The following is a 26,464-nucleotide window of genomic DNA, read 5'->3' on the forward strand; positions in this document are numbered from 1 at the left end:
TGTCAGATGCTGTTACTGAACCCTCTGTATTTCCATGCTGTATCCCTCAGAACTTCTGTCCACACGAGGCGTTTGGGTCCAGATCCTCAGCCCAGAGGGGCTGAGGCTGGTTTAGAGCTGATCACAGAGGACAGCATATGAGGAAGATAGAAGCAATGAAGGCTTACAGGTAGCCAGTGCAAGGGCAAGGAAGATCTGCCATAATCCTGGGAAGCTGCAAGTTGTAAATGGCTGTTCTCATAGCCCCGAGGAGGAGAGAAGCAGGGTTAAGGTTAAGGTTAAGGTTAAGGTTCAGAGAGGTGTGGTGATGCCCCAACCTGCCGCCGCACGGGCTCCCTGCGCAGCTGAATGTGGAAGACCAAAAAACCAAGTTTATTTTCCCCTCTTTACCTTTTCTGTCCCTACCTTGAAGGAATATGGTACTGGTCTGAGTGCACTGTGAAATGTTGTGCAAATTTCTCTGTGTGTCCCACCATCCTGGCAGGTTTGTTCAATGTGCTGAGCTGTGGAACACGTTGCTCCTACTGCCACTGAGGCACAAACATCGTCTAGAAGGGGTTTGTTTATGAAATGGTAAAGCTGTAGGAGTTTGTTTTAGGTCACAAATGGAGTTTAAACTATGGGCAGGGGACCTCTCAGGTGAAACCATCTTGGCAGGCGCATGGCTCAGTGCGTGGATGTCCTCTGTGCTGGCAGCTCTGTCTCCTCGCTGCGTGGACTTTGTTGTTGTTCTCTTCTTCCTCAAGTAGGACCTGTCCCTTTCGGGTTTTTTTTGTAAGGTCATTGGCTTGCCCATTGGAACTCTAAAACAACAAATTTGTTCCCTTCCTAGTGCTTGGAAGAGTATTTTTGAGCGCCCTTTGTGACTGTGGGCAAGTGAGATGTTTGCTGAATTGTGGATTTGCTTAAAATACTGTGCACGCTAAAAATGTCTTTGAGGCTTTTTTGGATGTGACTGGATGCAAAAAGGGTTCTCTTCTGCTCTGGGCAGCTACAGATGTAGGAGCTGAGATTAACCCTGTGCCTTCCTCATGCCTGTTGTGGCAGCAGTGTCTTCTCCCTGCAATCTCCTTCCCTGCATGCATAGAGCTCCTTGTCCTTGCCTGCATCTTACAGATCTCTGGGAGAGAATCAGGGCTGCATGGCTTGTCCTGGCAGGATCTCTCTGTGTTGGGCACCTTGGCAATAAGAGGCTGAGTGCATTTGGGTTTACCTGCTCTCTGGCTTCTTCATGGTCTCTCTATTCTGGTGGCAGCCACGTTGAAAGTTCAGGCCTGGTGTTTGAAAGCATTTATCAGAAATTCTGTTTGCACAGCAGTTGCGTTAATTGCAGTAAAGGTATTTCCAAAGCTTGACGTAATGAGGAAAACACCAAGCTTTCCAAACAAAACAAAGTGATGTTGGGTTCCTTGTTGGAATATATCTGATGAAATGACAAATCCATGTGTAAATGAAGGTGTTGGCGTCTTGAAAGACCTTGCAGAGCTCATTTGTTGTTGTTGTCTTTCACTATAAAGAAAAATAAAACCTTATGTAGCCTGAATGGGCTCCTGGTGCACCCGCCAGGTCACTGCAGTCTCTGCACGTGTTCTCATGCTCCCCACAGTGCATCCTTTCCTTCCCAAGGCAATGTGGCCACCTGTTGTCCAGCCCAGCGCTGAAATCAACTCTCATCTAAACAGACAACTCTATACAGTGTGTGGAACTGCATGCATTTCTTATATTGCTCTTTATTTTCAGGCAAACGTTGGAATCAGAAGTCAGCCCAGCTAATCTGAGTCAGCAGAATAATTATGTATATATTTGCAATAAATGCCATGTTTAGGTTTCTGCTGAGTCGAGGCCTCAGAAGTGGATGCATAGCAGCTAGAAGCTGTTGAAGTTATATTGAGCCCAGAGGAGAGAGAGCAGCTGTGGCTCTGCATGTAACCATTTTGAAAGGTTAACAAAATGCATGATTTCTAGTTTCTTTTTTTACAAGAAGTGTCTAGATTAAACGACTGACTTAAAATATAACAAATGCATGGGTAAGATGTAGAGTGCATGTTGGCTTTATTCTCTGTATTTCTTTTACCTTGGACAAGAATGATAACTGGACAGGTTCACTTCTATCATTAGGGCAGATTTATCTGGTAGGTTTCATTTTCAGGTTCTTCATGTCATCCTGCTTGCAGGCTTTGAGGAAAACATTTAAATCCAAGGGGATTTATGAAAAAGAATTACTTAAAATAAATAACTATAAAATGGCAAGGTTAATGTAACACATATGAATGTAAAGACTGAGTTTTGTGTCTAAATTACAGTGCAGCACTACCCTGTGTCCTCTGTGTTGAGCATCCAGACCAGCACGTACCTCTGAGTTATTCAGCGGCTTGTGAAAGTATTCTTACCAGAGCTCTAATGAATTTGAGAGTAGGAGATGATTACTGATGTAATACTGTCAGAAGTGCTTTTTCTTCTCCCTCCTCCCTATTAGCAAAGGCGACGTGTTTGCGCTGTTAGTCTTTGCAGCTGTTTTTGTGTTACATTCTAGTCCTTGTAATGTCCTTATGCTGTTCTCAAGGATGACTGTGCAAACCCTGTGACTCTTAACTAAAAACCATGAAGCACTTCAGCGTAACCGAGGAACATCTCAGTTCCTAAAGCAAACAGTGACTTTTCCATTGGAGCAGTTTGTACTCTGTTTGCATTACACTTGCCCTGCCTGGTGCAGCACTCTGGGGAGGGAGGGCCCCAGAGCAGACCCTGTCTCCACTGGGACACGGCCTTGATTTCCTCAGCTGGTGGAGTAGGGTATGGTGCCTGCAGTGAGGGCAGGAGGACAGTCAGCAGGCCTGTGGGGTCAGTAGGATAGTGCTCAGAAGGAGAAAAAGCAGTGAGCAAACTATCCTTGCTGTTGCAGAGAAAGAAATCCTGTGTGGATGAGGCTGTCATGCCTGAAGGGGTTTTCTTCTCGTTTGCTTTTACTCCCCTTGCCCTCCCCAGTCTTACAGTGTAAGCATTACTTCATAAAAATGCAGTGAAGACGTTTCGGACATGTAGAAAAATCAGTGACCAGAGGTGTTACTTTGCCTCTTTATTTTCATTCCTTGAGTTTCAGATGCCACTTGAAAGTTCCTCATTGACATCGGGCCAGGTTTATTGCAAAACTTTGTCTATATCTTTTGTTAATTAAAATTGTACTATGCTTAGTTTTCTTGATGTTTGTCCACGTTGTATCAGCAATTAGTTTTTCATTTCATTAGCAGTCTATCAACGTAATTGCTGTAGAGATCAAGAAGAACTGTGTTGAGTAATGCAGCACCACCTCAAGTTGTGCGAGTTGCCAGGTTCTGTGGGAGGATTTGTGCTTTGCTCCTCTTCATGGCCTGACTGGTGTTTGACAGCTGCCCTCCTGCTGAAGCATGGGTTGCCACGTTCTCAGCCAAGAAATCTGCAAGCTAAACAAAGTTCCTAAACTAATTTAAATCTCGTACGATAAATAACCGGGAGTTTAATTCACGACAGCTCATCAGGAAGCAAAGCTAACGCATTTCTCTTTGTCAGCAGCAGCAGAAGTCAAAATAGTGTAGCCCAAACCACTGGCTCTCTTGTCTTGGAGCAGATGATAATGTCTGAACTCTAGGATTGCTGGTATACCAGTTTGACTTTTTTTATTTTCCTTTCTGTGTCAATTTTGTGTCCTGCAATTTCTCACCATGCGCACCTGCCTGACAGCTGAGGCTCTGGGTAAGTCTGCCATGCTGTAACCCTGGTGGCTGGTTTATTGTAGCCCTTGCTGTGGACTCTTTATGGTGTCTGGTCTCCACTAACTGCCTAGACTTTAATTTCTAATGAAATTAAAATACCGCCTAATCTTAACAACCAAACCTTCTTGTGATTTGTTTCTTCTTTTGGCATTTAATTGGAATGCTGTAAAAGAAGACAATCAGAAAGGGGTTATTATGGACTGATAAGTGATACCATAGTCGTGAGAGAAGTTAAATGGAATAGACATGTGGTAAAGGTGATGTTCAAATAATTGAATATCTTATTGCTAATATGACTTTTAAAGTCTAGAGCTTTAAGTCCTTACTGTTGTTTGTTTTTTTTTAAACCTGTGATCCAAGTCCCCTATTTTTCCCAAAAATCGCATGCACCTTTCTTAACTGGTAGCTAAGAAATAGCATAAAACTTCATGCTAGGGAAGGGGTGGAAATCAACCTCACAATTGTTTCCTCCTCTGCTGCTTGATCATGTCTCAAATCCGTTTATGTTGGAGTGCTGTTTCAGTTTTTGTATTGCAAATTTAATGTGGTTGCCTTGAGATTCTCTTGCAAATGAAACTTGATGCTTCTGAATCTGGGAGATGAAAGTCATTCCTCCACTTGCAGGCATAATGATGTAGATATTTAACACTGCCCTTGGAGAAGCCTGGCTTGATTTGATCAGGAGACTCAAACTGGGGTGACTCCATGGGCTTCTGGAGCTGGGCACTGCTGCCTGCTGCTTGCACTCTCCCTTGAAACCGCACGTTGTGTTTTCCCTGGTTTGTGATTCAGCCTGCAAGTTTCTTTTGGTAACTTGGAACTTCTCTTTAAAGATGCAGCTTAACACTTTTGAACATCAGCAGCTCGTTGGGAACTCCAGTAGCCACCAGAGAGACTTGGATCTAACTGCAGCAGTGAGGTTTTCCACCTTTCTTCTTAAGGATGCAGAATTCTTATGCTTGCAGTCTAGATCCAAGTTAGTGTACATTAGTGTACATGTAAGGCTTACTGTGCAGGGCTTAGAGGGTTGTTGTGCCTGGCAGATGAAGCAGGTATGCTCCCGTGATGTGGGGGTGAATGATTTGAGCCCTTTCTGCTTTGCACTGGTACAGGTGCACCCAGCATTGTGTGGTGTAGTGTAAATTCTGCAAAAGGTCTATTCTGAATATTCAAGTGCTCTGCAGACACCTGGAAAATGTGAGAGGGAGCGGTCTTTTAAGTGAGAATATAGAAAACAGTAGTTGTACCAGTATTTACTGTATTATCTACTCCATCAGTAGCAGCATTAGCATTTGCATTTGCTCTTAGAGCATTAAGAAAAACAACAACATTGTTTTCCTTTGTTGTTGCTGACAGTTTTGCTAATTTAAGTTCTCTTAAAAAGTGTAAGCATGAAATAGAGTTGAAAATCCGCTTTAGCTTTTTTTCTTCTGCCTAATACTTTTTACTGAAGTTCTTTTCAAACAAGGGTTCAGAAGGTGCATGAGGCCTTTAGCAGTGATTTGCACAGGTCACTAAAACTGATCTTTTAAAGTATGTCACTCCTTTACATCTCTTGCACATTGTGCTAGTGATGTGAAGCAGCTGCTCTGACGGTAACATGTTAAGACTGTCCTTGGAGCAGCGGTGGATCCTGTTAATAATGACAAGAAGCAGTTCACTCTTTGCAACTCAGAGGCTGTTACCCATGTCAAGCCATGAATCACAGTGCTTTCCTTCTTGGCGTGATGGAAGTCAGTTCTCAACTTCTGATCCCGCATTTCCGTTCCTCTCTACAACTCCGTTTGAGAGAGGGGGGATGTGAATTTCTCCTCCCTTTTCAGACTGTTGACTCATTACCCTGAATGCATGTGGGTGTTTTTTGCAGAGCCCTCTGCCATCATGCTCATTTCTAGCTGACTGCAGTTCAGACCTGTCACTACACTTGGTGTTTTGACCATTTCTAATGCTGATTGGTTTCGGTGAGTCATTCCAACCTGTCTCCAGGAGGTCCTCCACCTCATTTCAAGAGCACCTTTCCTGCTGCTGAGTGATGATAGTGCTCTGGAACTGTTTTCTGTCATTGTGGTAGTTATATTGGTTTGGGAACATTTCCAAATGGGTAACCTAAAGCCCATTGAATGTGGGCTAGAGAGAATAATTGATTGCTGGTGTAGCTTGTGAAAGTGTGCCTCATGTCCGCAGGCAGAAATAGTGCCATTGGTTGTCGCAGACACCATGGTCAGATGACCTTCTGCTCATAATTCAGCGGGGAAAAAGCGCACTGTCTTCCAGTGCTCCATGTTCCCTTCTGAGATGAGTGGTGGAGTCAGACTTAAGGAGAGCTGAGGTGGCAGAGGGGCAGAGAGCTGCTGACCCTTAGATCCTTGGTGGGTGTCCTCGAGGTGTAGTTGTGCTGTCAAGGGACTCTGATCGAGGCTGCTTAGCAAGGAAACTGATTGCATTGGGCAGAGATGTCATCCCTCAAATTCCTGAGCTGCCTGAGTGCTGTGGCAGGCAGCTGGAGATGCAGAGAGTGGGAAGAGTTATGTCTGATTTCTAAAGGCTTGCTAGATTGATGACTGCATTATGGAGCTTTCAAAGGATGTTAATAAAGCTTTTCTATACCTAAAAAATAATTGCTTGGATACATCAAGAAAGAGATGTATTGATGCCACGTAAACATCTGACTTCAGGGCCTCATCCCAGTGATTCACCTAAGCTTGTTTCCTGCTCTGAATTATACCCCACAGCCTCAGTGTTCACACTGACTACACAGGTGCCAAGAGCCCTCCCTAAAAGTATCTGGGAGGAGGTGCTGTGTCCATCAGCTTCCTGACTCGTGTGCAGGAATAAACAAGAAACTTCACAGGGCTATAGAGGATGCTGTAAAGCTACTTTATATACATATAAACGTACATACATAGGTACATATACACACACTGTAGTAGTGCACAGCTTGATCATTATTCTAATAGCAGTGTTGAATTCAGTAGGTTGCAAAGGTGTAAATGAGGTTTATTTTTGCCCTGTGTTTTGGGTGCTCTGTCGCACTGTGCCAGGACATGGCTCTGTGAGGTCCAAGTAGATTATCCAGATTCACCCTAATTGAGCCCATTTTGTCGATGGCATCTAGTTGCTTCATGAATGTGTGTATTCTCACCAGTGCAGTCAGATGCATTTAACAGAGTTTCCAATGTTGAGTGCATGATGATCTGGTGAAACAGCTGAACCTGTACAGCAGTTCTGCAGAGCTGAGCTGATGAGTGCATTGGTTTAGTTAGCAACCAATGTGTTTTTCATTGAATGCATCCACACAAGTGGACCAGCAGTAAGCTTAGAAAAAATGAACTTATTTCACCTGTTGTTACTTGTAGGCAGCTCTCAAAGTAAGGTTCTGAGCATGAATGTAGATCTGATTTTCATAAGGAGTTTGAAAGAACAGCTCCAGAGAAGTACAGTCATTGCATCTGGTTTCATGGAAGAGTATGAGAAAGGGCCTGAAATGTGCAAAATAGTCTTCAGTCAGAAGGACCCCATTTGTTTCCTAAGGATGACAGGTGAGAAGGCCCAGGATTTTAAGAGACCTACTCAATTCTTTTCCAAATTGTTTCTGACATATGTCAATTTTGAGATGAGAAGCAGGTAACCATAATGTCAGAGTATGTTATTTTTAAAGTTAGTCAGAGTATGTTATTTTTAAAGTTACTTACTTCCCACTGATTTTATGACCCCACTGCACCAGTCAGGGAGATCTAGAGGACTGGACACTGGGTATTCACTCTGGCACTTTGGTACCAGGTGGCTGTGGTGGTGGCTGTGCTGTCATTGCTCTGTGCACAGTTCTTTGAAGACATGTTTCAGGAGCTCTGTGAGTGTCACAGCTATCTAGGCTGTGTCTAGCTTGAAACAGAGGAAACTTGGATGTGTCCAGTCTGTAATGCCTCTAATGCAGCACGACTCTCTTTGCTTCCATTCCTGCTGTCTTTCTTGCTGCTCTGTCTGCATGGCAGTGCTAAGGAGCTGATGACTTCATCTCTCTATGGAATAGTGCATCAATACATATGATGATAAGGCAAAGGTTTTCCTTTGTAACCCTCACTGTGAGTCATCTACACTGTGTACTGCACACATTAAGAGACTTCTCTGTGCTTATAGTTCTAAATCGTCCGTGCACAAGTTATTGTCCATTAGAGTTGATTGTGGGTAGCTGCAACTCACCATTTTAAATGTTGTTTTCCCAGTATTTAGTAACAGTGAAATGGAAATGTGCCTGGCATAGTTAATTTGTGTTGTTAGTTGTAGGAGGTTTGAGACAGGTTTGCACAACTGAGGTTCTTTAAAATATTTAGAGGTATAAGCTGCATGAAAAGGTCTTGTGACTACAGCTGTGTTAGCACAGTGATATAGTGGCTGAGCAGCAGCTCTTCCTTACTAGTGGAATGAATTCTTGGCATGCTGCAGAGCAAGGGGTTGATGCAGAAAAAGGTGCTCACCTGTCTCAGAAGGTTTTAGTTGACTGTAGTAAAAATAGTGAAACTTTTTTGATTGTGAAACATCAGATGATTATTTTTTTCATAGGCAAACACAGATGTTACTGAACATCAGTGTGTTTGATATGTTGGTAGTTTTTAGGGTCTGGATTTAGCATAAAGGAAGCTGTTCTATCAGTTGCTTGTGTAAAATACTTGAATCCAGTGATCAGTGGCATGTTTCTAACATCTCATCTAGAAGATATATTCACTCATTTAATGGCTCCACAAACTGTCGTTAAGACCTTGAGAAGCAGAAAAGTAGGAAGAAAGGGAAATATACCTAAGGTTGGTAATTAATACCATCCCAATTGGTAAGACGTTGATTTTCAGCAAGGGTGTTATGAAGGGTTTCTTCAGCTAACACTTTGAGAAAGTCCTTACGTGAAATGGTACCTTTGGCTTATTGAAACCTCTCGAATTAAGATGGGTTTCTAGTCTATGCAAAAGGGAAAAAGATGCGATGAAATAATTGAGGAAGAAACCTTACTAATTTGATTTAAGGGAAAATGCTGGTTGAGACTTGAATTGCAAAAGCACAATCTGGCAGCAGTGCTGGCTGAAAGTAAGTTATTCTTCTATGCAGATCCACAGTTATGACAAAACATGTTCTTGATTGTTTCCTGCATACAGGACGGGGTGACATTCAGCCCCAGTTGGACAGTGCTCTGCAGGATGTCAATGATAAGTACCTGCTGCTTGAAGAAACTGAGAAGCAAGCTGTCAGAAAAGCTCTCATCGAGGAGCGCGGTCGATTCTGTACTTTCATCTCGATGCTGCGGCCTGTGATAGTAAGAGCTCTCCATTTAAAGTTGGTACAGTGCACAAATGAGATGTGTCCAATAACCTCTAGAAAGATAAACTTCAGTCTGCATCTCTAGCTGGCAAATGGTGGGAGTTGGGCACTTACTTGTAAGCACATGGAGTAATTCAGCAACTGAAGGTTGTCTCTAAGAAGACTAATGGGGATATGGTGGGTGCTAATGCTTAGCAGAGCTTGAGTTCCTTCTGCAGATGAATTTGAGACATTGACAGTGAACAGTTTTTTCCACTGCTTTTTTTCTCATCATCACATTTTAATATAAACCTTCCTTATTCCTACTCCAGTACTAGCTCTGATAAATGTTTTAAGACTTCCCCTGTACTTACAGTGATGTTATCTGACAGATTGCAGCCTGCTTTCATGCAGTTTTCTGATTCTGAATTCAGCTGTTTTCCTCCTGTGTGACAGTTTTTTCAGTTCATTGAAAGGGCTTCAGTGTATTTTCCTAATCTCAGGTTGTCTGAAGCCCAGCGATGAATCGTTTGTGGCTTTCTGCAAGCTTGATGCATTTCTGAAGGGCCTTCAGTGTATTAGGAAAATTTTGTTCCTAGTGTTTGTTTACAGAGAGTATCTGTCTCAACAAAAAGTCATGATGAGAGAGGTGGAAACATACCTGAACAGGTGGAGGTCAGTTGCAGGCTGAGGGCCCAGGTCTAACCACCAGAGTAGCAACAGCAATACTGTGGTAATTTGTGGTGCTGGAATATTCTGAACTAGCTGTTGATATATCTTGAGCTAGGCTGAGTCATAGATGTGCTAATGATCCACACCTGTATATTGCCCTAATCTTAAAGTTTCCAAAAGCTAGCAGAAGTATGAGTTTAGCTCCTATTTTCAAGTTTGAAGTTGAAGGTCCATTTGTGAGCATACAGACAAGAGTAGAAATTAATACAGATGTCACAAAAATGGCATTCTTTTTCTGGAATTGTCACAAAAAGAAGGCTGAGATATCATCTCACTGATGAGAGGATTTCTGGGCCTCATAACGTAGAGCAATCTTAAAAGAGTCATACAATCATTAGAGTTGGGAGGGATCATTAAGGGCCATCTGATCTGACTCCCCTGCAGTGAACAGAAATGCCTACAGCTAGAGCAGGTTGCTCAGAGCCCCAGCCAGCCTGGTCTTGAATGTCTCCGAGGACAGGGCCGTCCTCCACATCTCTGGGCAGCTTGTGCCAGTGCCTCACCATCGTTACTGTGAGAAACTTTATATCCAGTCTAAATCACAGAACTCTAAATGAATGTTTCCAGCTCTCTTTCATAAGCAGTGATTGCTTAATCAATAAGGAAGAAGCAGCTCCAGTGAGCATTCCTGCGGTCGTTGGAAAAAAGAAGTACATTATGTTGTGGGTCCAATTTTTAAAACCGAGGCTGTGATTAGATGACTTCTTCTGTCTTTTCAGGAAGAAGAAATATCAATGCTGGGAGAAATAACCCATTTACAGACCATATCTGATGACTTGAAAAGTCTCACCATGGATCCACACAAGTTGCCATCTTCAAGTGAACAGGTTAGTGTGGAGGATGTTTTTATTTTTAGCTTGCAAGTTCTTTGTGTGTTGTGAGAAATACTGACTGCTAGCACTGAGTGGCTTAACATTACACTGCGTAGATTCTTCTCTGCAGCAGTGCAGTTTTTAACATTAAGTAACTTTTAAAAAATTGGAGTTGAAGTACCAGCCAAGTGCTCCTGAACTATTTGGGGAGACCAGTGTGAAATGGTACTTAGCAAAAATCTATGAGAATATATGAAAATGAATGAAAATGCCTGTTTTCTGCTGAGGGTATTGAATGGGTGATACCTCCTCACCCTGCCACATCCCTGCCTATGTGTGATTACAAGATTGCTGAGATTAGATATCTTGATGGAGCCTAACAATTGAACATTACTACATGCTGTCATTAAAATGCATAGAAAAATGTGTGCAGTTAAATGACTCCAAAAAGGATCTTTTAAGTCAGCCCTGCTGAACTCAGTTTTCTTGTCATGCCTTATCATTGACCTGGAAGTATAAAGGATGGAAGCTCTGTTGCCGGCGGATATTGGATCTTCAAATTTTTTTTAATGTGAGTTTTTCAATGCTAAAGCTGTTGCAGGTTTTTTTTTTAAGAGAAAAAGAAAACCAGTAGTCTGAGATATGGATAAAACGAAACTCCAGTTTACTTTTTGAAGATGTTTTCTGCTCACTTTCTGAACTCTCTTTTTGTGATAGCTGTTCTAGTGTTAAAGAACTGTAGTTTCTGGAAACCCAGAGAGTTGGCTGTCCTCTGTGGGAACTGTAACATGCACAGTGTAATTCTAGCAGAAAAAAATGTGTCAGTTGGTACTGAAATCTTGCAGTGGGGACAAATGTTGTGTGAACAGCAAGTGGTTTCTGCTAACAGAGGAAGAAAGATTTCCGTGTCTTTGATGCTGTTGATTATCTTTCATCAGGTAATTTTAGATTTGAAAGGTTCTGATTACAGTTGGTCTTACCAGACTCCTCCATCCTCTCCCAGTACCACCATGTCCAGAAAATCTAGTGTTTGCAGGTAAGTAGAATGGTAATATTAAATTTTAACCTGTTTGGGGGCAAAGAGATGCAGGTTCAGACTGTGGTGTAGATTTGTATTCATACTTAAACAACAACTCTTAATGAAATAAATCCCTTATGGTCTTTATCCATGTAAGTATGTGACTGGGAATACTAAAAAGGATGGGCATCACTGAACAACTTTCAAGCTCAAGACAACTTGACGATGCTTTTGATTCAGTTCTCTTGAAGCCATTTCAGATCAAAGAGCAGACTGTACTAATTTAAGGTCTGAGATTGTTCGTTTATAATTTCCTTTTCTGTTTTTCATATTAGATTATTCTAATATAGATTATTCTAAGATTCTAAGGTACTTAGATTATTCTAAGTAGCTCTTACTAATCAGTAAGTTAACTGTTTAAAAAAGAAAAAACATTCTTGGCAATTACCCTGTCAGTCTGGTAGAGGGGAATGCTTTTTTGATACAAGTTTTTTTTTTTTTTTTAAACTGTTTAATGCTGTCTAATACTGTCCTGAAATATGTTGAAACACTGGGTTCTGTCTATGCTTTCTCTGTAAAACTGTTTTCTGTCATGAAACAGTTTATTAGCATGCTGCCCCTCTACCCAGCGTCTACATTTACTCTTTCCTTTTATTGAAAAGGAAGACATCCTACTGTGTATTCTGCTCCAACACCTTTGTAGCTGCTCTCAAATGATTACCTTTTAGTTTGCTTTATGAATAATGTACTACAGGTTCCCTGCGTATGAGCAAAGTTACCTATAGCATGTCAGAGCAAGTGAACACGACTTCTTTTATGTATCTACTTGTCTCTGCATGCAGATATATATAAAAAAATCCTTCAATACTTTTATATATATGAAAACGTGCATATTTAAAGCAATGAGCACAGGCTTATAGATGCAGTATCCTGAAGCTATAAAAGAAAATGGCTGAAAATCCATCATCTGTTCCTAATCAACCTAATTTTATGCGATAAAACCTACATAGGCACTACTGTGTATGGATAAAATACAGCAGAGCTCCTCTTCCTGTGCTGCTGGCTGACTTGTCCATCTTATGTGTATGTGGGATTTATGGTCAGGTGCAATGCAGTGCTGGCCCATGTATAGTTCAGAGCCATCTCCTTAGCTAGGCAGTGGATGCCTGTCAGTGACGATAGGAAAATGCCTTCAGAGTGATGCATCCTGCTAGTCCTGCTTAGCCACCCCAGAAAGAAACTTTAGCTGCTCCCATGTTTTGACTGGCTGTTCTGACTGACATGGCTGTTCTTCATGAGTACTGAAGACTGAAAATCAATCTTCTTGGTTGAAATGGTTTTTTGGTGTCTTATTTCTAATGGATATTAATTTGGATTATTAATTTTTTGATGGTCTTTCTTAAAGCTGCATATCTGGAGACAGGACTTCACCAAATAAACTATCACCTGCTTTTATTCCCAATAGAAAGCATTCATGTGAGAGAAACTTGTCTCAGACACTCTGAATATGGGGTTTTGGTAATGCTGTCAAAAATCTCATATGCTGGCTGACCCAAAAACTGCATGTCAGGATGCAGACTTGTAGATGAACCATGATGCCTTTGGACCCTCTGCTACAGATTTCTCTGAAAATTTGGTCCATGGTGCAGTAGAAGAGAGCTGTCAGCAAGCTTGTTTGCTCATAAGTGTAAAGGCCAGAAGGCGTGTAACACCCCTTCACCCATAACCTAACTCGAACTGCTAGTGGTTACGGAATGTTATTTAAGTGCAATTCCAGGTAAAATGCCATTTTCTCTCTGGTCACAAGGGATACTGCAGCTGCTTATGGTTCTTTACTGATATATATGTGCATATATATATATATATATATACATTTATATTTAAATTTATTTTGTCAACATTTTTTCTTTTCCGGTTTATGCTGCCTGTTGCTAGAGACATGTGGAATGTTAATTGTACTGTATACGGGTCTCTCCCCACCCCACCCTTGTGTCTTTTCCTCCCCCCTTTCCTTTCTCTGTTCCTTTTGTCTCTCACAGCAGTCTGAACAGCGTTAACAGTAGTGATTCCCGGTCCAGTGGCTCGCACTCGCACTCACCTAGTTCACACTATCGCTATCGCAGCTCCAATCTGCCTCAGCAGGCACCCATGAGGCTGTCCAGTGTGTCCTCCCATGATTCTGGATTCATGTCCCAGGATGCTTTCCAGTCCAAATCGCCATCCCCTATGCCACCAGAAGCACCTAACCAGGTACGTGCAAGCATGAGAACAAAAAAAACTGACTGTGAGCTGGACTCCGTTGCTTGGCTCACCTTTCACAAAAGGATATGATGTAATTTTGGGGTACCTTGAAGTCAGATTAATCCCTGAGGATTTGTCTGACTGCACTTCATCCATCTAAAAGTTGGGCCTCTGTGAGTGATATGTACTGCTGTTGCAGCTGGCAGTGAAGAAGGGCATGAGTCGCTCTCAGGGGATGCGGTTTTTGCTCTGGCCCTGAAGGGAGCCTGGATGCCTAACTTTCAGATGGGTACAGAGGAGGAAGAATAAGAAATCCCTCTGCAGGAAGGAGTAAATGCTCACTTTACCCACTGAGGTTACCAATTAATATCCTACGCCGATTGCAACTTGTTAGTATCTGATGGCTGTTTATTTTTTAATGGACAAACATTAGTGCCAGAACAGCCTTCTGACAGCCATTGTATCAATACAATGGTGGCTTTGACAACAAGGATACTGTTTTTATTCCCACCAAATGGGCCCCTACAAAGGGCCTGGAATACTCGACATCATAGGAGGCTTTAGTTTTGTCATTTTTGATGACATCCCTTTCTGTGGATAGGCTTACATTCAGCAGGTAGCTCTCCCAGTGAAATTTTTAAGGTATCATCAACAACAGCACTGCTTCATGTAGGCCTGGGGCATATTCTTGAGAGAAGCTCAGCATTTTTCTTTCTATATACTTAACTCTTTCATTTAATAAAAATGCTTTGTTTTCAAATGAATACATCTACAGCTGTCCGCAGTCTGGACACATCAGCATTGTTTTTATAGATGACAACCTGAAGAACTTTGTGCACACTAATAAAATGAATGTTTTGTTTAGATTGGCTATGGCTAACCTAAGTGAAATGCAAAAAAGTAAATGAGCAATAATAAAGTAAACTGGAATAGTAACAAGGTAAGGAAGTTGACTTTTAAGATACATACATTGGTTATACATGCTAGCATCATCTCTGATTTTCATAGTATCCACTGCACCTGCATAAAAGGGTGGTAATCTACATGATGGTGCTGTGTTTGCTGATGAGGATGTAACTTTGCAATTGCCCTTAGCATGGAAAAAACCCAACACCTCTCTTTGCAAGTTCCCCTGTTAAACAAGGGAGAGAACTTAGGCCGGTATCAGCTGGCAGAACATCCTGAAAGTCGATGGAGTCACGCTGATCTACACCAGCTAACTTCATACGCTTTCACTTCATTTTAGAAACTATCCATAAAGTTGCAAACTGATCCAAGCATCACTTGAGCTATTCGTGAGCTGTAGAAGGCTGCAGCAGTGTGGCGTTGACTTGACAAGTGTAGTGTGTTGGTATAACAAATAGATATGTGCTCTGTGTGTCTCTAGTTCTGTATACCTTTACGCAGAGGAAAAGGTAACAGATCATCGCCTGGCCGCTTCATCTCTGCTTAAGTGTCTCGCTTTGTATGTTCAGCACTAAGTAAAATGTGTGTGTTGTGCTGACAGATAATTGTGATCGTGAGCTTACTGAGAAGCTGTTCAGTTTACAGCGTTATTTTGTGCTGTGTGTCTCTAACCAACTGACAGAACTTCCTTTTGGGGTTGTGCTTTGAGGCTGGGTGGTGGGTGGGAGGAGCAGTGGTGGCGGCTGCCGGCTGTTTCTGAAACACTGATGTCATTGTTTCTGGTAGTGACACTGAGGAAGCAGAAAAGCAAGCTTTGGGATCAACGAAGGAAATTAAGAGCCATTTATCTTGTGCAGGTGGACACTTTGCTGATGCTTGCTAGCTACATGCTGTGGCATCTGCTAGCAGCAGTAGTTTTTAGGACAACAAGACCCATTTTCTTTTAATAATGGATTTTAAAAGACAGTAAAAAGGAGCCACATAAAATCCCTGAATTACGGGAGTGGGACTGTGTGATCTACATGAAGCTTTTATGCTCTCACCTATACTGAAAATTAATCTGAGTTCATTCAAAATAACAGATAAATGATTAAATCTGAAAGAAGAAATAAGCAGGGATTTGAACAAGATGCAGGCTGTGCCAGAGGAGAGATGACTGTCAAAATGAACAGGCCTACAATTGCTGACTAGTCTTTACAGTCTTTACATCATACTCTGCGCAGAAAGAAAGAAAAGGAATGATTATTCTTTTTAATTGAGTATGCAGTATTCCCCAATATTCTCTGCAGCATTATTCTTGACATCACCGGGAGTGAAAGGGTTAGCCTATAACAGATAGCTGTGCATTTAGAAGGGGCTCTTCCAAAATGCTTTATCAAGCAAGTGCAGCTGGATGAAAAGCATTGCAGATCTCTTTCTGCAGGTGAAAGGTTTCTCTAAATGCCAGATGTGAGGTCAGCCTTGGTCAGCGTTGCCCTTTGCATGTGCTGAAACCTTGTAAAGCCCTTGGAAGATCTTCTGCTGGGAGCAGAGAGTATAAATGAAAGTCCAGTGTGGTTGGTGCTGTTTGACCACTTGTGCCCTGTGCAGTACTCAAGCTGAGGATCTGAGATGAGGTGGCACGCTGATGGTGCCATTAAGTCTCTGTTAAGGAGATGACAGTAGAAGGCTGGGCTTGCAGTGAGCACACACGGTGATTTTCATCAGATAGAAAGTGATTATAGAGCTGGATTTTAGAGGCTGCTAATGACTTGACAAGTGAAAGCGAGGGGAGAGAAAGAAGCGTATGAAAGAGGAGGGGAGAAAAGCAACAAACTGTTCATTTAGTCAGACAGCAGAGAACTGACTCTTTCTTGCTGGAATATTCTGGAAATCATTTTCCCTTTAACAGTAAGGTAGAGGGAAACCAGAGGTGAATTTGCTTCTGCGTGAAAGCTAAGAAGATTCTACTTTTGAGGAAATTTCATTGCTTGAAATAGCTTGAGGGTGGAATAGGGAAAATATACTGTTGCAGCTATTCAGTTGTCCGTGTAAATTACCATATGTTCCTAGATTGAACCACAAAAAAATGTTATAGAAATAAATGCATCTATCAGTTTCACCAGGCACTTGCTTTTCCTAAACATCATTTTTCAAAATTAAGTTTCTCAAGGGTTTGTCCCTAGCTAGAAAGAAGAAGTGAGTAGTGCCTCGCTTCTGGAGATGAGACAGGCCGAGGAGGTGACCTTGAGTCCCCGTGCTTAGCTTTCAGAAATGTAACTGATGTGTCTTTTGCTGATTGCAGAGGGACATCGGGCCAGGCTCTTCATTAGAGTTTGGTCTCCTGGGAAACTCTTGCCCAGGAGCAGTCTAGTACAGGAGGAAGGGAAGGGTTAAGAAAGCAATGCTGTGTTTGGATGGAGAGCATAGCAAACGAAGGAAACAGATAATCCAAGAGCTTGGAAGAGAGACCAAATACCATGCTGCACATACAGAACGTACATCTGAGGGATTGCTTGTTGCTGTGCAGAGCAGTTTTAACTTTCTGCTGGTACAGTTAACATCAGGGACACATCAGAAAACATACAGTTTTCTCAGAAGAGGTGATCTAGGAGCTGAGCAGAACCACCATTATCACAGCTGTGGGAAAAAAAATAACCTCCCAGGATTAAAGTAGCTAAAATGAAAGAACTAATTTTAAAAACCGTTCAAATTAAGCAATCATTTTTAAAAGGGATAAACTAAAATGAACTGAAAAAAGCCAGAGTCGCATTGCTCACTCCAGGGGATGTGAAGCAGAACTACTCAGCCCCGTGTTGCCTGTGTGTGTGCATCTGCAGCAAGCACTCAAGTTTGGAGACCTTTTGCCCAAGCAGTAACCGAGAAGTTTCTGTTCTCAGCCACTCATGTACTTTCTGCTAAGGAATGAAGGGTGGTCTGTGCTTCCCACAGTCAGATCCTCTCAGCCGATCAGGACCGTTTCTGCAGTCTGATCCAGGCAGCATTTTGCCTGCGCCCGCTCTTTTTCTCTGTTCTTTTCCCCCAGGAGCTCAGTATTCTTCCATCCCCATCAATTTCTCGCTGACTGAATCCTTTTTTAGCAAGACATGAGGCTTCCTGTTCTGTTCTATGTTGGGAATTTCTCAAGATGAAGAGATCCAGTTTCCCTACCACCACATCTTGCATTTCCTTCAACTATCAGGGTGTTTACCCCATGATATTTTGGCTCATCCTTTGCCATTTAAATGACCACACTGGGTTTGGTGTGAGAGCCTTTCTTTCACCTTGGAATCACTTCAATTCAAAAGTTCACCATTTCCAATCATTTCTGCCACACATCACATAAGTTTAACAAAACTTTGCATCTTCAGGACTTGTATTTTTAATCTTTTTCCGTCTGCTGACTATAGGAGCTCCACTGCTAGCAAACCACATTTATGACCCATTTTTATCACTATCATTTTTTGACATAATCTCCTTAAACTTCTGGCTTGTGAATAAGAATACTGTATTGTGTGTAAACTTCAAATTCTCCCTTCAGTGGGTCATACGGAGAAACCAACAACACAGCATGTGGAACTCACATCCTTTCCTGTCCATCCTGTCATGTGCAGCGTACGCAGACCCAAAACAGTCTTCCAACAGTTCTTTTGGGTCATAATCATGAGGTTTCAGAAGATGCTCTCTGAAATACTGTTCTCAGGTTTATTTTTTCCTGCCCCCAATCTGACACTGATAGTATAGGTGTTCTCATGGTGAGCGATCTCAATCAGCTTCTTTTGCTGAGCAGTCCAGGACTTGGGCAGGCAGAACTTGGAGGTTTACTTTAAAAACTGATTTTAAGAACATTAAAAATAGGCTATCTCCATCTAATGCACCATAGTTACGTTTGAAGGTGAAGTCATCTGCAACTCATGCTTGTTAATGTTCTTGTTTTCAGAATATTTCTCCTATAAAAGATGTTGCTTTCAATCAAGAAGGTAGCAGGTTAAGCAGAGTCGAAGCACTGCGTATCGAGTACCCCATGGCATACTTTTCACTTTCCTCCTTATTAGCCATAAACACTCTTGGTTCTTCTGATCTCATATTCATCTCAACTCTCTGAGGTAAAGTTTTGAGCTGAAAGGGCATCGTACCACCCTTTGAATACCAGCCTGTTTGCTGAGCCCACAGGTACATACATACACTTGCCACAATGCATGCAGATCTGATCTGATGCCAGCACAAGGTAGGGTGTGCATTATGTGTAAAACATAATCCTCTACGTTACATGCTTTCTTTTTGTCTTTTTTTTTTTTAGCAGCTTTTGCAAACTTTTACAGCTCTTACTTAAATCCGCAGTTCACTAAAAATTCCAGGATGCTTTTCAACAGCCCTGATAGTCTTCACCGAAACCCTTACAACAGCAGTGTTCTGTCTTGGGAGATTGGCATCTCCTTTTATGTAGGCAGTTAGCAATACATACATTCTTTATATGTAGGTTCTAGTGAGCATAGAGCCAACTTCTGGCTGTCAGCACTGGTGATTGTTCTACAGTGCCACTCATTCAGGTACCATTTTATTGCAGGCTCACTCCAAGCTCTCTTCCTAAGTTCTATTTCAGTCGAGATTTCCCTCCCTGTTCAAATGTTTTTTGTTGAAAACTGAGGTGCTGCTACACAATCCTGTATACAAGAACACATTTCTGGATTCCTTGCCATTCTCTCAGGTGTGACAAAATGTTGGTGATATCCTTAGATAGGTTTTCTTCACAGGTCTTGGACTACAAAAGGATGAATTGTTGCCAGTGTTGCATTTCCTGGCAGTGAACAGAGCTCAGGGCTGTGCTGATCTTTCTTCTGATGTCCTTGACCATTTCAGAGCCCTTGGTTCTGAATGCACCCTTGGACCTGTATGCACATCCCTACTGATGGTGATGCCAATTGCAGTTAGTAAAACGTTCCACAAGCTTGTTCATCTCAGAGTGAGGCCTGTCTGTAGGTGCGTCACCTGCTTTTGCGGAGGTGTTCCAGCAGTGAATGCACATAGGGGCATGCACTGAAAAGTGGCAGAGAAGTTCCTTGTAAGAAGCTGAGTGTTTGAGCTGTTTATTGGACATTTGGTGTCCTGCATTTTCCTTCCCTCTCTGTCCAAGCCCCTGATATTTTCCATCTCTGCTGATAAGAGGAAGCAGCTGGCAAGCACGTGCCACCATTTATGCACTCAACAAAGTACATGCACCTTCCTTTTGACTGTTGGACAGAAAAGCTTGAGTCAGTGCTCTGGGTGTATGCATACTCCCCACAGAGGCACATGCATACAGATTTTGGAAACGTCCAATCTGGTGAGTATTGCTTCTTTCTCTATTCTATAATATTTGAACTCAGACGAACTTTTCACAAGCACTGTTGCGGGTCAGAAAATCTAAGAACTTGTGAATGTGACATTTGCTGCTCCATGTTTTCAATCTAAACTTTGTCTTTCAAGTACTGACAATCTGCTTTTCGTATGAATCAGTTGACTTGGTAAATTGCATGGTTGGACCATCGGTCCATTCAGCTTCTTGTTCTGAGACAGCTAACAGAATTGAGATGCTGAGATGTAATGAGGGGTTGAGACCGATCCCTCATTCTCAAGCAGTGTGGCAAGTTCTCTCACTAAGCAGTTGGCTTGTTTTGGTGTAGATTTCCTGAACACTAGCAATGGTTTTGAGCAGTTTCTAATTGTTTATTTAAACCCTAACCCTCTGCTTCTCTCATCCTTCCCTTTCTCCTCTGTGTGTCTTTGTTTATGTGCTTTTTGTCTTTCTTTTTTGTTTGTATTTTTTTTCTTTTTGACGGCTTGTGTATCCTTTCCCTGCGTTGTGGTGCTGTTTTACGCTGCAGAATTCGTCCAGCTCTGCCTCTTCTGAAGCCTCTGAAACCTGCCAGTCAGTGAGCGAGTGCAGTTCCCCCACCTCAGTCAGCTCAGGCTCCACCATGGGGGCTTGGGCCTCCACAGATAAGGTGAAAAACTTCATCTCAAAGACATACAAACCTGCTAGCTTGTTATCCAAACCCAGCAACTTTTGGACAAAAAAAATGTTCATGGGACACAGCCAGGATTCTTCTCTGGGAAGATGAGAATAGGAACTACTGCACACTCCCTTAAAATTCAATCTCTTTGAATGAACCACAGAGACACCTTAAAAGGAGTGCTAGGGGGACACTGCAAATTGGACATTTTGCAGAGTAACGTTCTAAGAAAATCTCGGTGTCCACCTTTTCTGTTGAAAGAGACTGTGGAATGCTGCCCAAACCAGCTGGTTGCCTGACAAAGGGCATCTTGGCCATGTTTTACCATTGGTGGCTTCTCCACTCTCTCCCATTAGATAGCATGTGTAATGCCAAGCAATTGGAGTGTGTTTCTGAAGAAAAAAAAAGAAATACGAAACTCTGTGCCAGAATGTGTTTGGAGTAAATTATGGGGTTTGCCCTCACAACCAGAGGAGGAAGTGAGCATGGTGTCCATTCTCATCTGGTAAATCCTTGCTGTTGGGTTTTTTCTTTTTTTCCCCTTCCATGTCATCACACGGCCAGATCATGTCATTTTCAAAGGCAGTATGCTTTTCCTCTCTGTCCGCCTACATAGATTAAATGCCACCAATGCAAACACCTTCAGTATTGGAAATGTTTTGTTTTTATGCCTGCAGACTAACTAAATTGCCAAAGCTTGTCCCAGTGTGCCACTTTCACGGACAGAAGGCAATGCTGCTTAGCCTGGAGACAATGACTGCTAGATTGGTGTCTGAAATTTGTTATGCCAAGTAACAATTTTCAAGCAATCTCAGTTCTGAACCAAGCATTGTATCAATTTTCTGTTGTTTATTTGCGGCAAAGCTAAGATCTTTCTTTTTTTTTTTTTTAATTATTTTAAGATACAGTTTTCTCCCTAGAGTGTCAGAGTCACAGTGTATTTTCATATTCATTCTGTTTATATTAATTTCTCTGTTTTTGTTTGTTTATTTGTTTCGTTTCCAGTTGTCTAATGGGTTTTATCACTGTAGTTTATCAAGTGACCCATCCGTAGCTTCAGTTGGTGCAGGTCCTTTCCCTCATTTCCCGCCTGTCTCCCGCGCGTGGACTCGGGCTCCCTCAGCCCTCCTTCCAGACTACGTTCATTATTACACCATTGGGCCAGGCATGTTGCCATCATCTAAGATCCCTAGCTGGAAGGTTTGTGTTCCTTTTGTTGTGGCAGTCCTCACCTCCTCATACTGAGTGTGCGCACAGCGGGTGTTGCTACCTTTCAATCCCTGTAATTACTGTTGATTTGCTCTGTTGAAAATGGCTATGAATGGGCACTGCATGGTGATAATCAGCTAAAATCCAGTACTGAATATTTCGGAATGACCTTGTCTGTTCTGACACTTTCTAAAACGCATTAAGTAAAACATATTAAGGCTGATAACAGTGAGGTAAGAAGGAACAGTTTAGCGCTGGAACAAATCTGGCATTGTTGAAAGCACTCTGGGCTCCATTCAGCAAGCATGGAGTGTGGTGAGTGTCCTCAAAGCTCTCAGTTGGGCAGAGAAGTGCAGGCTTGGCACCCAGCTTGTGTGGTGAAATCACTTGTGGAACAACACACTGCTCTCCCTGCAGTTGCTGGCCTTGGCCCCCCCTAGGCCATAGGCAGCGTGCTCTTGTAGGTCTAGCTGGAGTGGGTTCAGAAGTTGCTTGGCACCAGGTGGAGCCCAGCAGTGACTTCAGCTGCCTTAACTTTGCTGCCACAGGCTGAAAGAGCTCCTACAGCTTGTTCTGTTGTCTCGGGTGAGACCACAGAACCTGTCAGAATGCAGCAACTTCTATCGGTTGCCATAGCTGGATCTGTGAGGATCTCCCTCCACATCCGGATGTCTCTGCCCTGCCAGAGCATGGACTTATCCCTGCCAGGCACTTCCCTATGGAGCAGTGCCCTGGAGGAGGGGAACCAGCTCTCCTGTCTGTTGCCCTGAAGTTTCATGCTGCTGGAATGCAGCTGGTAGTGCTGCACAGGTCCTCGATGCCTGTGGATGCTTACATGATGCTACATACGCACTGTGGGACCTTCTTATGTGTAAATTGAGATGCCTTGTTGCAGACCCCTCACTTATCTCTCCAGCAGTTGGAGACTGAGACATAAACACAAGTTGGCCACAGTGATTGCAGGGCTTCTGTGTCATTGGTTGTGTCTTTGCTAGAAGCTCTTTGCCAGTGCATTTTACAGCAAAATGCTTACAGCAGAGACACAGCTGTCTAGGCAAAGCACAGTTCTGCATGCGTTAATAAAACTGTCAGTCTTCCTTCAGTACAGCTCATTACTACGAACCAGAATTCAGCCATTAAGTAAACTGAGAGATTGCTCAGAGTAATCTCCGATGTATCAAAAATCTGCTCAGGCCTAATTTAAACTGTAGACATGTAAGAATGTACCAGAACTTGTGTACATCTAGCATTGCTGATTGGACCTTTATGTATATTTTGTGCTGTGTGCTTGTGACCTGTGCACTTGAATTTCTGAAAATACAGGCTTTCACACAGGGGTATTTCATTTAGAGAAAGCAGTAATGTTGAAATACTAAATAACTTCATTGAAAAAAGCTTAGGTAGAATAGGAAATTTAGGTTTCCTTTAATAAAGGAAATAGGTTTTGTAAGTGAAAAAATTTAAATATCGTCAAGATCAATTAATGTATGGCCTTATTCAGAAAGGCATATCCAGTTTGATACATCATCTGCAGCCTTAAAATTGCCCTTTTGCACTGTTATATTTGTGCTTATAGCCCAGTTACGCAGGAAAGCTGTCACTAACAAGCGCGTTTCCCTAGGACTGGGCCAAACCAGGCCCATACGATCAGCCAGTGGTGAACACTTTGCAGCGCCGGAAGGAGAAGCGCGAGCCAGATCTCAATGGCGGAGCTCAGAGCGGCCCACCTGTCCCAGCTGAGGAGGCCCAGAGACCTCGGAGCATGACGGTGTCGGCTGCCACAAGGGTGAGGCTCTGATTTTGAATGTGCTTTTTGGTGCAGAGGAAGTGGACGTGCCGGTTTTGTTGACGTGCCTTATCTTGGCAAATACTTGTCCAGCAGGTGGGACTGGTGTGGCGGTGATGCGGGCAGTGGAAGTTGAGTGGATGTGAAAGAATATGCTGTTGGGCTGTTAGCATTTGCTGGGCAATGGCAGCCAAAGAGGTGTCTGTTCTTAAGCCCAAGTGAAGGGTTGGATACAGTCCTCTTGGATTGTGATGGTGACAAGCTTTGCTTGGGAGAAAGAACGCCTAAAAACTGGTGAAGACTGACCAAACCTGTATGTAATGAATCTCCTTTCTGTGTGCAACCAGCAGGGTGAGGAAATGGAGCCCTGCGAGGAGCTGGCACTCGCTCTGACAAGAGGCCTGCAGCTCGACACCCAGAGGAGCAGTCGGGATTCCCTGCAGTGCTCCAGTGGTTACAGCACCCAGACCACAACTCCGTGCTGTTCAGAGGACACGATCCCATCTCAAGGTACCCAGCCCTGAACTGATGTACCATCCAAGAGCTATTCTCTTTCAAAGCCTTCCAGCCCTCGTGCGCTCAACCCCCAGCAGTGAGGAGCTGTATTCCAGCAGGTCACTGGCTTTACAGTCAGCTTCAGGGAAGGGGTGAACATCGCTATTGCAAAGTTTCTTCCAGCCCGGAATGCAGCTTGGATTTTGTAATTAAATAGAATTCTGGATTTCTGCATAGTGTGCTGAACACACTTATTTTCTTGTACATTCCTAGAATGAGTTTTAGTTTAAGGATGCTACCAAGATAGAGTTTTAAAGGAAGTTCTGGATTTAGGTTTAATGGGGTAAGTGGAATGAGGCAGGTATTGCACCATGCACTTTTTGTGGTAGCAGTATCCTTTTCAAACTACATTCTTAGCAAAATTGTACTTGTGAGCTTTGCTTTCTGGTTCTGTCAGTGCTCTGATTCTGTTCTCATTTCTATTTTGTGACCTTTTATTTCCTACACAAACAGAAATGGCTGTAGCTGGAAAAAAGAATTTGTTGGAGACCTTCACTTGGGCAAACAGGAAGGTGCAGTAACGTGTTGGGCTTTGTGCCATCTCAGATCCAGCAGCAATCTGAGAGGGACTGAGTTTTGTGTTTACAGTTCAGCAAACCATATTGTTTGCTCAGCTGAGATCTGTGCAATTGCAGGGTGCCATGGGGCTTGCAGAGGGCCCAGCTTGGCTCAACATTTACATGGAAGGAAGGGAACCCAGTGCAGTTATTACAGCTTAGGTTGTGTTTTCAGAGCTGGGATTTACTTTGTTTGCAGAATAATCAAATTTGTTGCTGAAATATTGGTACACCATCCCCTGAGCCACCCACTGCCTATTCTAAAGCACACTTTTTAGTTGCTGACTCTTCTAAGCTTTTGTATGTACAAGTGGTAACATATGGTTTGTAGGATGCTGGTTTTGGAACCTTAACACAGGCAACACACTCCGAGTCTCTGTTGCTTTATTAGTTCCTTTTAGAAAAGGTACTGAATGTGTACAGCTCTTGTTCTCTGTCTTGAGGGATGTGGGCAGGCTGCAGATTTAGGGTGCCTGGCCTCAGCCACGCGGTGTGAGAATCTTGGTCACCATGTTTCAGACTTCTTCCTCATAGAGGAGAGACCTGCCTTCATTGGTGTTGGCCTCCTGGTTTGGTTATGTGCAAACACACATAACGCATAACACATTCGGAGTAAGTGACGTGACTCAGTAGTCTTCTCCAGTTTGTTTCTAACTGTGTCATTTGGCATCAGTTTCAGATTATGATTATTTCTCTGTGAGTGGTGACCAGGAGGCAGAACAACAAGAGTTTGACAAATCTTCCACCATCCCAAGAAACAGCGACATTAGTCAGTCCTATCGCAGAATGTTTCAGACCAAGCGTCCCGCTTCCACTGCAGGTCTGCCAACCACGCTCGGACCGGTCATCGTCACCCCCGGCGTCGCCACCATCAGGCGGACCCCCTCCACCAAACCTTCCGTCAGACGTGGCACCATAGGGGCGGGTCCGATCCCCATCAAGACGCCGGTGATCCCCGTCAAAACACCGACCGTCCCCGATATCCCGGGGGGGCTGCCGGGCGTCCTCGCTGGGACTGAAGAGTGTCCCGAGCAAAGTCCCGAGTCCCCAGCAGCAGGAGACGGCGGGCAGAGCGTCCCCAGCATGCCCTCCTCCTCATGGAGCGGACAAGCGTCTGTCAACCCCCCGCCGTCAAGCCAGAAACTGGGCTCTGCCGACGAGCAGAGGCCGGCGGTTCCCGAGAGCGAGGGCGAGGAAAGCGAGCGGGACGGTGCGAGCAGCCTGGCGCCCGCGGGTCAGCAGGAGCTCGACGCCGGAGACCTCAGCCCTGGGGACGTCCCGCAAGGAGAAGACATGCTGAACGCCATCCGGCGCGGCGTCAAGCTGAAGAAGACGACCACCAACGATCGCTCGGCACCTCGTATTTCCTAGGAGCGAAGCAGCTGCCAGAGTACCACGCCGCCGAGAAGGAACTGGGAGGAAAAGTAGTTTGTCTGATCCATTCCGATCCGTAATCAATGAATTTCTTAAGATCCTCGGTAACAGACGGTCTGACAGTACTCTGAAAGAGAAACCATGGTGAAAGAGCGTAGTAAGACATAATCTTCACTGGTGTTTTAATTTGTAAATAACAGTGATTTGTTTCCACATTTTTTTGATCTAAGTTACACTTTTAATTTTTTCTGAAGGTGCCAAATCCCA

The 26,464-nt window shown here is 43.3% G+C and overlaps 1 protein-coding gene across 8 annotated transcripts in view; it reads left to right on the forward strand.

Moving 5' to 3' along the window:
- The window catches only part of MTSS1 (MTSS I-BAR domain containing 1), a gene marked incomplete at both ends in the record, with an annotated part of 114,637 nt that extends 88,443 nt beyond the window's left edge, over positions 1-26,194 (forward strand). The window contains 8 exons of one of the 8 annotated variants that reach the window (XM_079533158.1): positions 8,894-9,051; positions 10,487-10,594; positions 11,518-11,615; positions 13,637-13,847; positions 20,588-20,707; positions 23,547-23,711; positions 24,059-24,221; positions 25,497-26,194. In XM_079533158.1, coding sequence (XP_079389284.1) covers positions 8,894-9,051; positions 10,487-10,594; positions 11,518-11,615; positions 13,637-13,847; positions 20,588-20,707; positions 23,547-23,711; positions 24,059-24,221; positions 25,497-26,194 — 1,721 coding nt within the window. Of the gene's footprint in view, positions 1-8,893; positions 9,052-10,486; positions 10,595-11,517; positions 11,616-13,636; positions 13,848-20,587; positions 20,708-21,721; positions 21,917-23,546; positions 23,712-24,058; positions 24,222-25,496 lie in introns of all 8 variants that reach the window. The other 7 variants (XM_079533155.1, XM_079533157.1, XM_079533159.1 and 4 more) reach the window with 7 other exon arrangements.
- Positions 26,195-26,464: the final 270 nt, after the last annotated feature.

This window comes from Tetrao urogallus (genome assembly GCF_951394365.1).
Source record: "Tetrao urogallus genome assembly, chromosome: 3".
Lineage (NCBI taxonomy): Eukaryota > Metazoa > Chordata > Aves > Galliformes > Phasianidae > Tetrao > Tetrao urogallus.